We start from the raw sequence: 14,949 nt of genomic DNA, 5'->3' as shown, positions 1-14,949 counted from the left end.
CCAATTAATAATTAGACATTCACTTTTTAAATAAAAGCATTTAAAGTTGAGTGATAGGACAATTAAAACCAGAGCTCACTGGTCGAACAAATAACTGTATCAAATCTGAAATCAATACTCGGCCTAATTGGGTAATTTTAAATTTGTTAACCCTCAGATGCACTTAAATTGACTTTCAACAAAACAAATGAATTTATAATAGTTCACTTGCACCGATTAAAATCCATTCGACCCTCTGAATAAGTGATGTGTTTCAACCTTGAAATCATTAGGCTGCAGCAGTCCGGAAAATACTCAATGCAATTCCTCCCATCCAATAAGGCACTTAAGTGCACTATCGCATCCGTGAAGCATGCATTATAAGCCAATGTGCCTGTGCCTCGTCGCAGGACATAAAATCCTTCTGCAAACCCCCCTCTCCCCGTCATCCGTGTGCATGGGTATCCAAGTCGTGTGAATTGGCGATGCGAGGATGAGCTGGCATTGCAAGTGACTTACCTTTCTCGGGAATCGCATTGACGACCGTATCCTCGCGTATGTCCTCCAGCAGCTCATCCTTATTTTGCATTTCCGCTGCAAGATTTCATTCCGAGTGCCGGGCATGGCATGAAAAGTGTTGAGAGTTCATCCGGAGGAAGAGCAATGAAACGAGAGACGGAATGTACATTTAGAGAGGTAGTTAATATTGGCTTGGTTATCCTTAGTGCAAATTCAATTTGTGGTGAGAAGTGTGTAAGGAATATAAACAGATACCCCACCGCCCTCCCGTCCACACTCCTGCCAAATTGGCCAGCTTAAAACCCCAAAACCGCACCCAACACGCCCAGAATGCCAAGGCAGGAAATTTCTCGTTTCGTGAACTTTTCCAATATTTTAAGGTCGCTTTTTCAACGCCTTTCTCTGCTGGCGCTCAGCTTGTAATTTTCACAGCCACAAAATGAAGTTGCAATTTGACTTTTGTGCAGCTGCATCGGTGGTGCAGATGAAATCGATTGGGTGGAGGGTTTTCAATTCCCGCAGGTAACAGGTAAAATGCATTTTACGTTGCATCGGCACGCGCCATAAAATATTTAGCAAATGCCAGCAAATGGGTAAATAGATTTACGTTTATGAGCTCGCGCTTAGAATGTGGAAACTCGAACCGCAGCTCTGGCAGCGCTGGGAAAATGTGCGCAAATACAAATCGCATAAGTTAATTAACAAGCCAGTGTATTTACAAATTACGAAACCGAAATCAAATTTATAAATTAAAAATTTCACAAAAATAAACGCGCACAAAAATTATTAAAGAGCTCTTTGCCCATTGCTGAAATGAGTTATTTTGGCATAGAAAATTTATATTTTCCCAAGTTGACGACTATTTCGTTATTGATTTCCATTTCCATTCCACGCCCGGCACCTTGGCACACATACTTTTGTATCGCATTTTCCGGCCACTCCGGCTGCGCCATAAAATAATGTCATCTATAACCGGTGAGACCTTGAACGCGTGTCTCCTTGCGTGCAGACAGACGAGTCAATAGCGCAAATGGATTCGCATTCGCCGTGTATGTGAATGTGAATGTGAATGGGGATGTGAGTGTGAATAGGGATGTGCTGGGTGATTCAGAGCGAGTTGAATGCCAAGGCAGTGCCGTTTGAACCGGAGACCGGAGGAAAAGCACTGAGTTTTCAATTAATTTTCGTGTTGCGACTGCATCTACGAGTCGAAGCCGTTTGCATTTTAATAAACGTATAGCACATGCTAACTGGGCAGGAGGCGACTGTTCCGTCTCTTCCGTCTCTTCCGACTCTTCCGGCCTTTCCGACTTTTCCGACTTTTCCCACATCTGTCGCAGCTGGCTGGCAATGCAAATACGTTTTGTGGTTGCTGGAAACGCACAATAGTATGCAATAAATTCGATTTCTCGTTCGTATATACGAGAAATTGTTGGCTAACTGGTTGGGAAGAAAGGCAGGGCCAGGCAAGAATCAACTGCTGGCGAGCAAGTTTTGTATGCGACTGGGTCTGGGCTGCTGTTTGTAATATTTTGTGTTGCATACTTGCAGGCGCCCGTCACTACCCATTTCTCCAAAGCATGCCAGTGCATTTCCCGCTCCTTGTGGCTTTCGCTCCATGTGCAGACATGGAAAACGCATCGAGTGGGCCAACAAATGTTTCCAGGCACTGCTACGTGCCTGCGCCGCAGACAGCACAGAGAAAAAACCGGAAAGAAAGTGTTCCGAGAGTTGCCCAAAAAGTTCCCGATTCTGGTCCGGCTCTGTTGCTCTTTTTGTGCCTAGTATGACGTGATTTGCAGGCGCAACGACGTGACCGTGAAAGATTCCCAGCGAGAACTAATGATGGGGGAAAGAGAGGAGGAGTCACGGATCCTGGGGTTTGTGATGCCAGCGACTCTGTGGCAATTTCGAGTCAGAAGCAATAGAACAGCTGAATCTTTGATAAGGATTCGAGGTTCAAAGAGAAATGTTGTCTGCCATTTTCAGTGAAAACTTGGAGAGGAAAACTATCTGGGTTGTTGAACTCGGCACACATACTAAGATTTATTTAATTAACTAAGGTGCTATATTTCATAGCATTATTTGTCTTAAAAGGCAAAAAAACAACTATGTAGAGTATTTTTTTTTTTTTTAAATTAATTAACATCTTTATTTAATATTATTCAGGAACAGGTCAATTAAAGCCTTTAACCTAAATGTTGTCTTAAGTAAATAATCTCTTAATTATAAAATATAATTTGTTTTCATCTTAATATATAGGAATAGGTCAAATTTCGAGTAGTGAGGTTTCAGGTAAATAATATATTCATACTATCATCTTAGAAGCAGCCCAAAATATCTTCTTTTGAGCCTGCGAATTGGGATAGCCCCCTGTAATCTCCGGGCGAGACGATTACGGTGGGCAGTTAGTCGATCGTTGTATCTGCTTGAGAAGAACGAGATTTGGTCTTCAACAAGGCTCAGGTTTAAATCATTGTGAAGCGTTTGGCCGCTAACGAACCAGTCACAGCCAGTGATTTGTCTTAATGTTTTGTTCTGGACGGTTTGGAATCGTTTTCGGTGGGACGCAGCCGCCACTCCCCAAATTTGGATGCCGTACTCCAAGTAGGTGCGATAATTTGCTGATAAATCTGACGCTTGCATCTTAAAGGTAGTTTGCTTTTCTTATTTAGCATCCAGAATAGTTGGTTACGCTTTAGGTTGCACATTTTGACGACTCTGGCAATATGATCTCGGAAGGTTAGGCGTTTGTCCAGTGTGAGGCCTAGGTATTTCGCCTTAGTTGCTTGCTCTATGTCCACATTATTAATGTGTACCGCAGGAGTTGTTTTACGGCGTAACGTAAAGCAAACGTTTACGCATTTGCTTTCGTTAATTTTGATGTTGTTCGCCATGGCCCATTTCTCGAATTCGTTGAGATAAGTTTGCAGCATTTGTGACGACTCGGTCTCACTGTTCGAGGAGCTGAGAAAGCAGACGTCGTCAGCGAAGCTGGCCAGCAGCATTTTGCTGTTGTCATTGGTCATTTCATAATAGCTTGGCTTGGGGATGTCTGCTGTATAGATGGAGTAAAGTATCGGTCCTAAGACGCTTCCTTGAGGTACGCCAGCTGCAATGGCAACATTTACAGAGGTTGCGTCTCTGGACTGGACGCAAAACTCTCTGTTTGTGAGAAACGATCTGATGAGCTCAAACAGGTTGGCTGGCAACGCTGTTTTGACTTTGGCTAGTAGTCCCGGGATCCAAACTCTATCAAATGCCTGTTGAATGTCGAGGAAGATTCCGTTGCAGTATTCTTTATGGTCATAGGCCTTCAGGATATGATTGACTACACGGTGCAGTTGCTCAATCGTACTGTGGCCAGCTCTGAATCCGAATTGGTGCATTGGGATAGTATCATTGTCTTCTAGATGTATTATAAGTCGGGAAGCTATCAGCCTTTCCATTACCTTCGATAAGGAGGGCAGGAGACTGATAGGCCGGTAGGAGCTTGGATCCTGTTCCGGCTTCCCTGGCTTTAGAATCATACTGATTCTAGCACTCTTCCATTTTTTGGGAAAGTATTGCACTCTAAGTATCGCATTGAATATCAATGTGATAAGTAATAGTGCTCTCTTGGGAAGGATTTTAAGTACTGCGTTGCTTATTAGGTCGTGACCTGGCGCCTTTCGTCTTTTGAGGGTACGTATCATGTTTGAGACTTCTTCCAGACGGATAGGTCTTATTGGAGGTGACATCTGGAATGGGCGCTGTAGTACTTCGTTTATACTGTTGATATCCCCCTCGGATGCGAAATTAAACGCAGTGAATCTGTCGCCAAGGTGTTCCGCAAATGTTTGTACTTGCTCTTCTAAGGAGCGACACCAGTTACCATTGCTGTTCTTCAGAGGCGTAACTTTCTGTGGCATTCTTTTTACTTTTTTGGTAAAGGACCACATAATAAAAGTGGAATCATTAGAATAATCCATATTGGTTAGCATATGTTCGAATTGCGCATTTTTCAATTCAGCCATGGCAACGTGAAGCTCTCTGGCGCATCTATGCCATTGAGCTTTATCCTCAGGACTGTGCGTTCGAATATAACGTCTTCTCAGTGCTCTCTTACGGACTAGCATCTCTGCAATGGTTGGATCAAATCTATTCGAGTGGCGTATGAGGGCTCTGCTATGATTATTTACAGTGTGCATGTTTGCACTCCTCCTTGCCATTTTCAGTGAAAACTTGGAGAGGAAAACTATCTGGGTTGTTGAACTCGGCACACATACTAAGATTTATTTAATTAACTAAGGTGCTATATTTCATAGCATTATTTGTCTTAAAAGGCAAAAAAACAACTATGTAGAGTATTTTTTACAATAAAAAACATTTCACCAAAAGAAAATTCATTTACAAAATTGGTCACCTGCTCATTAAACAGGCTATTTCGAAAAAAAAACTGGCTATATCAAATAAATATATTGCAAAGCTTTAAAAAGATTATAGGTTTACGTTGTAGTTAATAAACGATTTTTTAACATTTAATCGTGACAATTTTTTGTGGCTTCCTTAATGAGCAGTAAAATTTATAAGGCTTTAGTTTAAATACATTTAAATACATCCCAATCCAAATTTCCATTTTTGTATGTTTTAATATTGTATGTCTTTAATATGCTTTAATATGAGATATCTACGCAACACAGAGAAGGAATCTTTTTTCAACTGCACGAATAATTGCGTTGAATTAGAACGAATAGGGATTTGTTTGGCTGATTTAAGTCTAGGTTTAAAATATGAATATTACGCAAATTTTTGTTAAAGCGCGACGCTTTTCAAGTCCACTTAGCTGCACACCTCCAGGCTGCTCTCATTTTCCTGCTGTCTAACCTCAAAACTTCATTAGCCAAAGAGCACGCGCCGCCAAATTGAAACGACAGAAACAACAAACGCAAAAATATCCTTAAAAAAAAAGGAAATAAAAAAATGCGGAGAAGAAGGCTAGGGAAGAGTGCGTTGAGTGCTATAAATTGCACGGCGGCAGAGAATAAATGTAAAGTAAATGGCGCTAATTCAAAGTAGATTTATTTATTATGCCATTTTTCCCGCGGCCCAGCGCCAAGAAATATGCCTTAAATTTGCCATCCGAACATTGTCGCTGGCAGTCCTGCCTGCCACTCCTGCCACTCCTGCCAGACAACGTGGCAGATACGAGGGGACGGGGAGCTGAACGGAACCGGAAGAGGAACACGCAGTTACAGGAAGCGGGAACAGCCCAAACACGGCGAAGGCGTAGCCAAAACAGAACCAAAAAAAAACAAGGGCAAACAAATGAAAATATGTATATATTGCCAGAGCCCCAAATATTATGCAACAAAAACGCGAACGCGGCTCCAGACTCGAAACTCGAGTATTCGCGGACAGCTTTAGGCCCTCTCTGGATTTCGGCCAATCTCTGTACGTACGCCTATCTGCTATTTGCGCTGGATGGTGAATGGTGAATGGTAAATGGTGAATGGTGAATGCTGCATGGTGGATGGTGGATGGAGGATGGAAGGTCCTGAGAAGCCGAGCACCTGCTGCCGGGGACAGCCGCTGTTGATTTTGCTAACGCACTTAAGCCAATTCCCTTTCAGTGTCTGCCGGCGGGCCAGATGATTTATTGGCCTGCCAGACAAGCGCCGGATTATCATTTTCGGTGGTGTCAACAACTGGCCGAAATTTGCGCAAATTTGTCTATGATTCCCAAGTGCTTGCCAGTGTTTGCCGTGGCCCGGCTAATGATTCCAATTAGCCGCATTTACACGGCTCAGTGGATGGAGGAGAGCTGAGGATCCAGATGCGTCTTATCCGAGCGCAACACCTTCACGACCATTCCGGTCATCAATCTCTCGCTGGCCAAGTTTCTAAGCCAACTTTGGCAGCACATCACTTTCCGGACGTGAGCCAGAAGCCTGATCCGTCTCTGCTGCAAGTTTCTAGCAATTTGTTTGGACAACAAAGCGATGAAGTTCCAAGAACGGCAAAGTCTTTCAAATTAGCAGTCCAAAAAAGGAAGCACGGATTCCCACAGCATTCACTCGCGTTTTCTGTTTGTGTCTTCGTTTTAATGGGAAACTTTTGCGCAACCTAATTGAGCTGAGCGGCATTTTTGATGTCCAAAATCAACATTCAGTAAATTTCATTTGACTGAGCATTTCAAGGCGATCAGGTGGGCAAGAGGGCATCTTCAAACGGACAGCGGATACAAAAATAGAAGCTTTAACAGGTACTCGCCTGGAGGCAGCAGCGCAAAAGCGCAATAGCAAACAGAAGAAAAACAACAGCGGGCCAACATAAAACACAAATTACAAGAACTGAGGCAAATAAACGACAACAGAGCCTCAAAGGCCAACAGCCCCCGTGATTGTTCAGCTCCCAGCCCAGCTCCACCCCCCCTTTTGATTACCGCTCCACTCGGCAGCGCATACGCTTGACTGCCAGGACTTGCAGCAAGCCAGCGTGAAAAAGTCGTGCATACTTTTAGGTGCAGCGCGAAAGCGTGTGAAAAAAGCCAACACGCACAAAAACGAGCACTAACACAAACACAAACACGAACACACACGGGCATAGACAACCGGAAAATGGGCGCGAATAAAAGGGAATTGACATAGAAGACACAGCGAGCGGAGGGCGGCAAATTTTTGCAGTCCATGGGAATTGTTGAAAATTGTCAAACAATCGCTGGCACATCAGCGGCAATTGCTGAATACAAGAGGGAGTGCCTCGACTTCATGATACCTCATACGCAGCTAGCAACGAAGTGTCTGTACAGGTACAGTGTTCTTTAAGAAACTATTGAGTTAGAAGGAAACGATTCGAAGCTACACAGTGATTTTCTACGTAGTGTTTGTTTCACATTTATCGGATTTAAACAGTTCATATGTGTGATGCAGATTGGTTACAAGTCAGCCAAGAAGTAGAACATACCCCGTCTCCACTGAAGTAACGGGTGAAAACAGTCGAATGGAAATGGTGAAAATGGCTGGGGTAAACGATTTGGGAAAACCATACGAAAATTAAATTCGACTAAAGCGGAACTTGACCCGAGATGCAAAGCTAATTGGAGGTTATTGTCAGCAAGTTTAACCAGATATATAACAACCCAAGTCGTTATAGTGGGAACTCACTGCAGTACAGACTAGTTCCTTTAAAGTAGATAATTGATTTAAAATCTGGGTTCAAGTTGTGTTCGTTATCTGTTTCTTGGGTAATTATAGATGAATTCCTCAATTAATCATCTTTAAATATGACAGCACATTTCGTACCCAAATTAGCTGCAAATTAATAAGGAATTTGATCAAACGTCTTTTATGGTATTCCATTACATTTCAAGGCGAACAGACTTCAGAACACAGTGAAGGTCATAAAGACTCATTCATTTAACAAGAAATATTTAAAATTATATATAACTATTAAGCCCGAATGCAAATCCCCAACAGCGGAGTGAATCCCATCTCGACCATAACCCCTTTACGTAAATTTCATGGGTGGAATAGAGTTGGTCATCATGTCAAGTCATAAACCCAGAAACCGACGACCCAAAGTGCCATCAATCACAATGTCAATCACTTTTTGTCATAAGTAGACACTGGCACAATCGCAAGCACACACACATTTGCGGAGGAAGAGAATATATTTTCAGAGGTTGAACATTGTGTGCAATGTCAACGTTTGTCCACTTGTTGAGCCGCCTCAGCGGAAGGAAGGGCAGGACACGGGATGCGAAGGCGCAGGACTCGACTTGCTGCCCACAGGCCACAGACAAAGAAAACTTAAGTGGTCACTTGTGTGTGTGTGTGCTGTGAGCCTGGAAGGCAGTTGCCAGGGGATTGGGGGGAAGGAGGGCGCGTGTCGAGTCAGGAGTAAGCCAGAATACGCATACGCCATGTGTGCCCGTAATTATGCTGTGGATTGTGGGCGGACAATGACAACTTAAACAGCCACTAAAGCTAACCAAGCACGTGCTCCTGGAACTCCACACCCCGCAGCGTTTATCGTCACTACCCCCAATATGTGCTCAATGAGCCAAGCTGTTTTTTGGGCCCGACCAGACTGCCAGTCCCATAATTCACTTGAAATAACATCCAGATAGCTTTGCGAAGGATACCGAGTTTAAGCCACTCAAAACTTTTTGTTACCACTTGGCAAGGGCGTCAAAGTTGACATTGCGACCGGCACTCTGCTGCTAAATCAAAAAAAAGAAAAGGAAAGAAATAAAAAACTTTAAGGTTGTGTTTGATTGCCCTATCCAAGAAATATGCCAATTCGTGGTGAATAGTTGTGATGCCTCACTGCTTTGACATCATTGTAATGGGGTTCGCAAATAAGAATCATATATACACTATTTAACTTCATTTATTTCTTCATATACAAAAATCACGTCTGATCGCTATGACCGCAAATTACAAGAGAGAAAGAAAGAATACAGTTCAGTTCAATTAGCATCGATATATAAAATGTTAATCCGCTGTTAAGACAGCTGAAGCACCGGGTGACTCCGCTCATAATCCGTACATGCCGCCCGCCAATGCGTCGTCCAGCATGAAGGCTCCTTGTGATTCTTGATCCGTGTGTTGATCATAATTATGTTGAAATCGGAAGTGGACAAAGCTTTGTGATTGACCTCTTTTGAATGCCAGATTTCGTCTTTAATGTAACCACTCTGACTAGCGAGTCCGATCCAGGGTGCAGTTCGACGACTCGGCCTATAGTCCATTTAGCTGGTGGTAGATTATCATCCTTTATAATGACTAAGTCGTTGATGCTAAGATTATCTTTGATTTGGCACCACTTTGGCCGAGTTTGCAAGTGTGATAACCAATCACGAGACCATTGAGACCAGAATTGTCGCGTCATGTGTTGTTGTGCGAGAAATAGTTCACGCAAAGGCTTATTATTCGGCCGACCTTGTGGCGGTGCCAGTAGTGCGTCACCAATTAAGAAATGTGCTGGAGTTAGTACTTCTAAATCGTCAGGGTCGGCGGTTAGCGGGCAAAGTGGACGTGAGTTCAAACATGCTTCAATCCTGATCAAAACTGTAGTAAGCTCCTCATACGTCTGCTTGTGGCTGCCGACGATCCGTTTAAGATGATGCTTCATTGCTTTCACGTTTGCCTCCCAGATGCCACCAAAATTGGGAGAATATGGAGGTGTGAAATGCCACCTTGTCCCATGTAGACATGTCGATTCGTTTAGGGCTGCCTTGCAAGTGATGGGCTGGTTAAGCGATGTACTCGCGCCAACAAAATTTGTGCCGTTATCACTATACATATGTTGAACTTGTCCTCGACGTCCGGTGAATCGCGTAAATGCTTGCAGGAAGTGCTCTGTTGAAAGTCCAGTGACGGCTTCCAAGTGGACCGCCTTGGTTGCTAAGCATATAAAAATGGCTACATAGCCTTTGTAGGTGGTTGATCCTCGTACACGCGCGGCTTGAAGTTCAATCGCACCAGTGTAGTCAACTCCTGTTGTAATGAACGGACGAGTTGGGGGGTTGACTCGATGTAATGGCAAGTCACCCATCAATTGCTTCGCTACGACTGGAGCTACCTTAAAACATGTGACGCATTTCCGGATGATTCGCCTGACTGCTTGTCTGCCTCTGGGAATCCAGAATTTGTAGCGTATGTGAGCCAGTGTTAATTGAGCGCCGCCATGTAGAGTGAGCTGATGAGAGTGTTGAATTACCAAATCTGTAAATAGGTGACAATGAGGTAATATAATTGGATGTTTTCGAGAAAAAGAGAGATTTGAATGCTTGAGACGGCCACGAATCCTCAAGATATTGTTGTCAAGAAACGGTGTAAGATTTGAAAGTGTGCTACGGGGTGGTAACGGCTTGTTCCTTTTAAGCGCTTGGATGTCGGCGTGAAATGTATCGGATTGTGCAAGGCGAGCTATGCAGCACAGGGCCTCATCCAGCTCGTCAGGAGAGAGTGATCCGTGACTTCGTTGTGCTCGAGCATGAGCATTGTGGCAGAATCGTAACATGTATGCCGTGACACGTAGCAGTTTTGTATACGACGAGAATCGGTCAATAATAGAATCCTTTGTGTCTGACAAGGTAGTGAAGGCTCTAATTTTTATGGATTTGGCCTCCAGATCCCGTTCTTCTGGATTGAGCAATTGTGATTGCGTGTTTGGCCAAATATTGTGTGGTTTGCATAGCCAGGATGGGCCATGCCACCAAATATCAGGTATTTGGCTCGGTGGTAAGCCTCTGGTTGCGCAATCTGCTGGGTTTTCCGATGTGTCTATGTGGTGCCACTGAGCCGCTGAGGTGTGGTCGAGAATGTAAGACACTCGGTTGGCTACAAACGTTTTCCACCTAGTAATGTCTCCTTTAATCCAGTGCAGAACAATGGTAGCATCGGTCCAGTAAAAGGTAGATATATGTGCATTGGTCCATCGGTTATTCTCCAGCACCCATTTGGTGAGTTTGGTAGCTAATACTGCACCGCATAGCTCAGTGCGCGGTATTGTTAACGGCTTGGTTGGCGAAATTTTTGATTTTGCGACGATGAGCGTTGTATAGAAAGTCCCATCAGACTGTTGGGTGCGTGCATACACTGCTGCTGCGTAAGCACTGGAGGATCCATCGCAAAAGGTGTGCAGTTGTATCTCACTACTAAATAGTGGCGTAAATTTGACGCTGCGTGGTATTTTGATCGTCTTAACCTTCATTAGTTGCTGTCGAAATTGTTGCCATTTGACGGCAATGGTGTTGGGAACTGGCTCATCCCAATCCAGTGATGTACTCGATCCGTCCTCGCGATATTGCTTCGCTAGTGTGATTTCTTTCAATATAATCTTTGCTGAAATTACAACTGGAGCGATTAATCCAAGAGGATCAAATAAACGTGCTATGGTCGATAGGATTTCTCGTTTTGTTATACCGGCTGGAGTATTTGCTAGTAATTTATAAGTGAAGCAATCTTGCTTGGGCAACCAGTACATACCCAGTGTTTTGATGGTGTCCGCATTGTCCCAACTGAGGGATGTCTGCTTGCATCGATGCTCGAGAGGTATCGTTGCCATCAGATCCTGGTCATTACTAGCCCATTTTCGTAGCTCCATGCCAGAGGATTTTAAAGCTAGCATAGTTTGCAAACCTTTCCGTATTGCTGCCTCTTGTGAATGATCGCCTGAGAGAATGTCGTCGACATATATCTCATTTTTGAGAACGTTGGATGCCATAGGATATTTTGTCTGTGTGTCTTCAGCTATTTGATGGATGACTCTTATAGCTGTATAAGGTGCAGACGCTGTTCCAAACGTGACGGTAGTTAAGCAATGCTGTTTGATGACTCCATCCGCCGCCCGCCATAAAATCCTCTGGTACTGCGTGTCATCAGGGTGGACATTGATACAGCGATACATTCGTTGTATATCGGCAGTGAAAACAAACTGATATTGTCTCCAATTCAAGAGAACGGCTGGCAGATCATTTTGCAGCGTGGGACCTACACATAGTACATCGTTTAACGATCTGCCATTTGAGGTCCGGGCCGATGCGTCAAAAACGATACGTTGTTTTGTGGTGAGGCTTTCTTCTTTGAAAACTGCATGATGTGGTAGCACGCATGATGCAACATGCCGACCGTAGGAATCCGTGGTTATGGTTGAGTTTTCGCTCGTCTCTGCCAACGTGATTTGACCTAGTTGAAAATATTCTTCAATTCCTTTGCAGTATCTGATCCATTTGTCTGGGTCCCTTTGAAGGCGCCTTTCGAGTTGAAGATATCTGTTCAGGGCGATCTGATGAGATTTTCCGAGCGTCATACTGGGGTCAAAGTTCCTCTTGAATGGCAAACGGACTTGATAACTGCCGTCTGGTTGACGTTGATGGGTCTGCTTAAAGAAAGACTCGCACCATTGATCTTCTTTGGAGAGCTTTGGGCGTTCTGGAACTGATTCTACCTCGCAAAATACCTTAAGCAGCTCTTCGGAGTTTATTATGGCATGATTACATCGAATGTGGCGTGTAATATGCGTGTTGCCAACATTGCCTAACAGAACCCATCCGAGTTGAGTATTCTGCGCTATGGGTTCGTTTGGCAAGCCAATCTTAGTTCCAGGTAACAAGAGTTGTGCCATAAGGTCGGCTCCAAAAATGATATCGATTCGCTTGGATCTATAATAATAGGGGTCTGCGAGCATGAGACCATGGATATGACTCCAGTTTCCTGCTGGAAAACTTTGACTTGGCATGTGTGATGTCAACGTGTTCAAAACATAAGCATCGTCGACCTTTAACGAGAAATTTGGGTTAGTTGCTGTTTGCACCGAACAACTTACGATGAATTTGCAGCGTCGTCCTGAATCTTGACCGACTCCGGTGATTGAAGTGCGAGTTGTGCTTCGGGAGAGCTGGAGAGACTGTACAGCATGCTCCGAAATGATAGTTGCTTCCGATCCTTGGTCAAGAAGCGCGTTTACCGTGGCCTGGCATCCTGTCTGTGTGTTACTGAGTACAACCCGAGCTGTTGCTAGTAGTACCTTTCGATGAGTCATAGATGAAGTTGTAGTTGACATGCACTGTAGAGTCGGCTTGGCATCTGAACTGGCTGCTGAACTTTGGCATGATGTCGAGGAGGGTATCAGCGTTGGCTGTGTTGCTGGAAAATGTAACATCGTGTGATGACGTTGACCACAATGAAGACAATTCTTGTTGCTGGGGCAGCTTGCTTGTGTGTGCGATTTTCCCAGGCAATTGAGACACAATTTTGCCTTGCTGGCCACTTCCTTCCGTTGGTAGCAATCCATTGAAAGAAATTGCGGACATCTTCGAAGTATGTGTAAGTTGCCACAATGATAGCAAGCGGACGCGGAAGCACCCGACCTGGTGTGGGCGCTGTGCACACGCACGCGTTTAGTACCGTCTGAAGTTTCATTTGACTGTTTCATGCCGCTGCACGCGTTACGGCTTTCAATAGCGTCTAACGTAACAAGTCGATCATTGAGGAACTGTTGCAGATCTTTGTATGAAGGAACGTCAATCTTGCTGCCCAGATGATGCTCCCAAGCTGTGTGAGTGTCTTTGGGTAGTTTGGTTGTTAGATAATGAGTCAACCAAAAATCTCCTCCCTGTAGTGGCGCCTTGACGGTATTGCAAGCGGCAATGCAGACGTTGACTGTGCTAACCATAGACCGTATGTCAGCAGATTTTTCTTTCGAAAGATTCGGTAAGTTGTAGAGCATGTTCATGTGGCTGGCGAACACAATTCGTGGGTTGTTATATCGTTGTAGAAGTGTGGTCCAAGCGACTTCATAGTTTGCTTCAGTTAAAGCGATTTGGCGAATGTCGTTGTCCAGGCCTACTGGTAATGCTTCCTTTAAAAAATGGAACCTTTGAATATTATCCAGACGCTCATTATTGTGAATTAAGCGTAAAAATGCATCATGAAAACTTGGCCAGTCCGCGCAGTTGCCAGAGAATTTCGGAACTGGTAATTTTGGCAGTGGTATCCGTACTTCCTCTACATGTGTTGTTATTGTAGAGTTAGCTGATTCGTTGTGCGTCACTGTGCCTGGATAAATTCGTTTCTTTTCTTCGGCCACGAAACAGTAAACTTCCATGCCCAGGTCTTCGAATTGGCTGATTGTATTTTGTTGCTTATACACACTTTCTTCGTAGTCTGCCATGCATATAAGTGTGTGATGCGCCTGATGAAATTCTTTGTTAAACTCGTCGATTTGATTCAAACGTTTTTCGAAATATATTTCCGTTTTCCGCGCACTCGAGTCTTTTTTCACATTACTGAACAAGCGCTTCAAAGACTCAATGCGGTCAGTTTGAACTCGCACCAGTTGATCAAATTTCGACATTGTTTATACTGACGTTGCTCCACTGTATGTAATATGCACAAATGCTCGTATGTTATCGGTGTTCTTCTTTGACGTCTTGTTTTTTTGAGTTGGCAGAGATTCCGGCAAATCTAACGGAATCGAAGGGCAACGGGACTTAGCTCTGTCGTGATGAGAGCGAGCGCGAATGTTTGCGTATACTGCTCTGTCGTGATGAGAGCGAGCGCGATAGAAAACGTAGGCACGGTGATTTATCTGGATGAAGCCGACCACGAAGATAAAATTGCCAAACAGCTTTTAGCAATTATTAATTATGATTCTTATGAGCAAGGTTCCCCTCATGGGCCACCAATGAATAGTTGTGATGCCTCACTGCTTTGACATCATTGTAATGGGGTTCGCAAATAAGAATCATATATACACTATTTAACTTCATTTATTTCTTCATATACAAAAATCACGTCTGATCGCTATGACCGCAAATTACAAGAGAGAAAGAAAGAATACAGTTCAGTTCAATTAGCATCGATATATAAAATGTTAATCCGCTGTTAAGACAGCTGAAGCACCGGGTGACTCCGCTCATAATCCGTACACGTGGAATGATTCTGTTGACTGGCCAAAAGG

General features: G+C 43.9%; 2 protein-coding genes across 4 annotated transcripts in view; both read right to left on the bottom strand.

Moving 5' to 3' along the window:
- Window positions 1-14,949, bottom strand: part of LOC120449057 (lachesin) — a 47,517-nt gene that overhangs the window by 25,389 nt on the left and 7,179 nt on the right. For all 3 annotated transcript variants that reach the window (XM_039631392.2, XM_044005831.1, XM_044005830.1), the window contains exon 3: window positions 499-573. In XM_039631392.2, coding sequence (XP_039487326.2) covers window positions 499-573 — 75 coding nt within the window. The remainder of the gene's footprint in view (window positions 1-498; window positions 574-14,949) is intronic.
- Window positions 8,854-14,935, bottom strand: LOC120448972. The gene is made up of 2 exons (XM_039631272.2): window positions 10,423-14,935; window positions 8,854-10,274 (listed from the first exon to the last, which is right to left on the bottom strand). The coding sequence occupies exons 1-2, from the start codon at window positions 14,341-14,343 to the stop codon at window positions 10,200-10,202; spliced, it is 3,996 nt and encodes a 1,331-aa protein (XP_039487206.1). The 5' UTR covers window positions 14,344-14,935; the 3' UTR covers window positions 8,854-10,199.

Source organism: Drosophila santomea, chromosome 2L (assembly GCF_016746245.2).
Source record: "Drosophila santomea strain STO CAGO 1482 chromosome 2L, Prin_Dsan_1.1, whole genome shotgun sequence".
In the NCBI taxonomy this organism is placed as follows: domain Eukaryota; kingdom Metazoa; phylum Arthropoda; class Insecta; order Diptera; family Drosophilidae; genus Drosophila; species Drosophila santomea.
The sequence above is the reverse complement of the archived record's forward strand: the minus strand, read 5'-3'. Positions and strand labels throughout refer to the sequence as shown.

Coding starts and splice junctions, on each gene's coding strand:
- LOC120448972 (XM_039631272.2), bottom strand. CDS start 14,343: ATGTCGAAATTTGATCAACTGGTGCGAGTTCAAACTGACCGCATTGAG. Junction 10,275..10,422: donor ACGAGCTGGATGAGGCCCTG/TGCTGCATAGCT, acceptor GTGGCCGTCTCA/AGCATTCAAATCTCTCTTTT.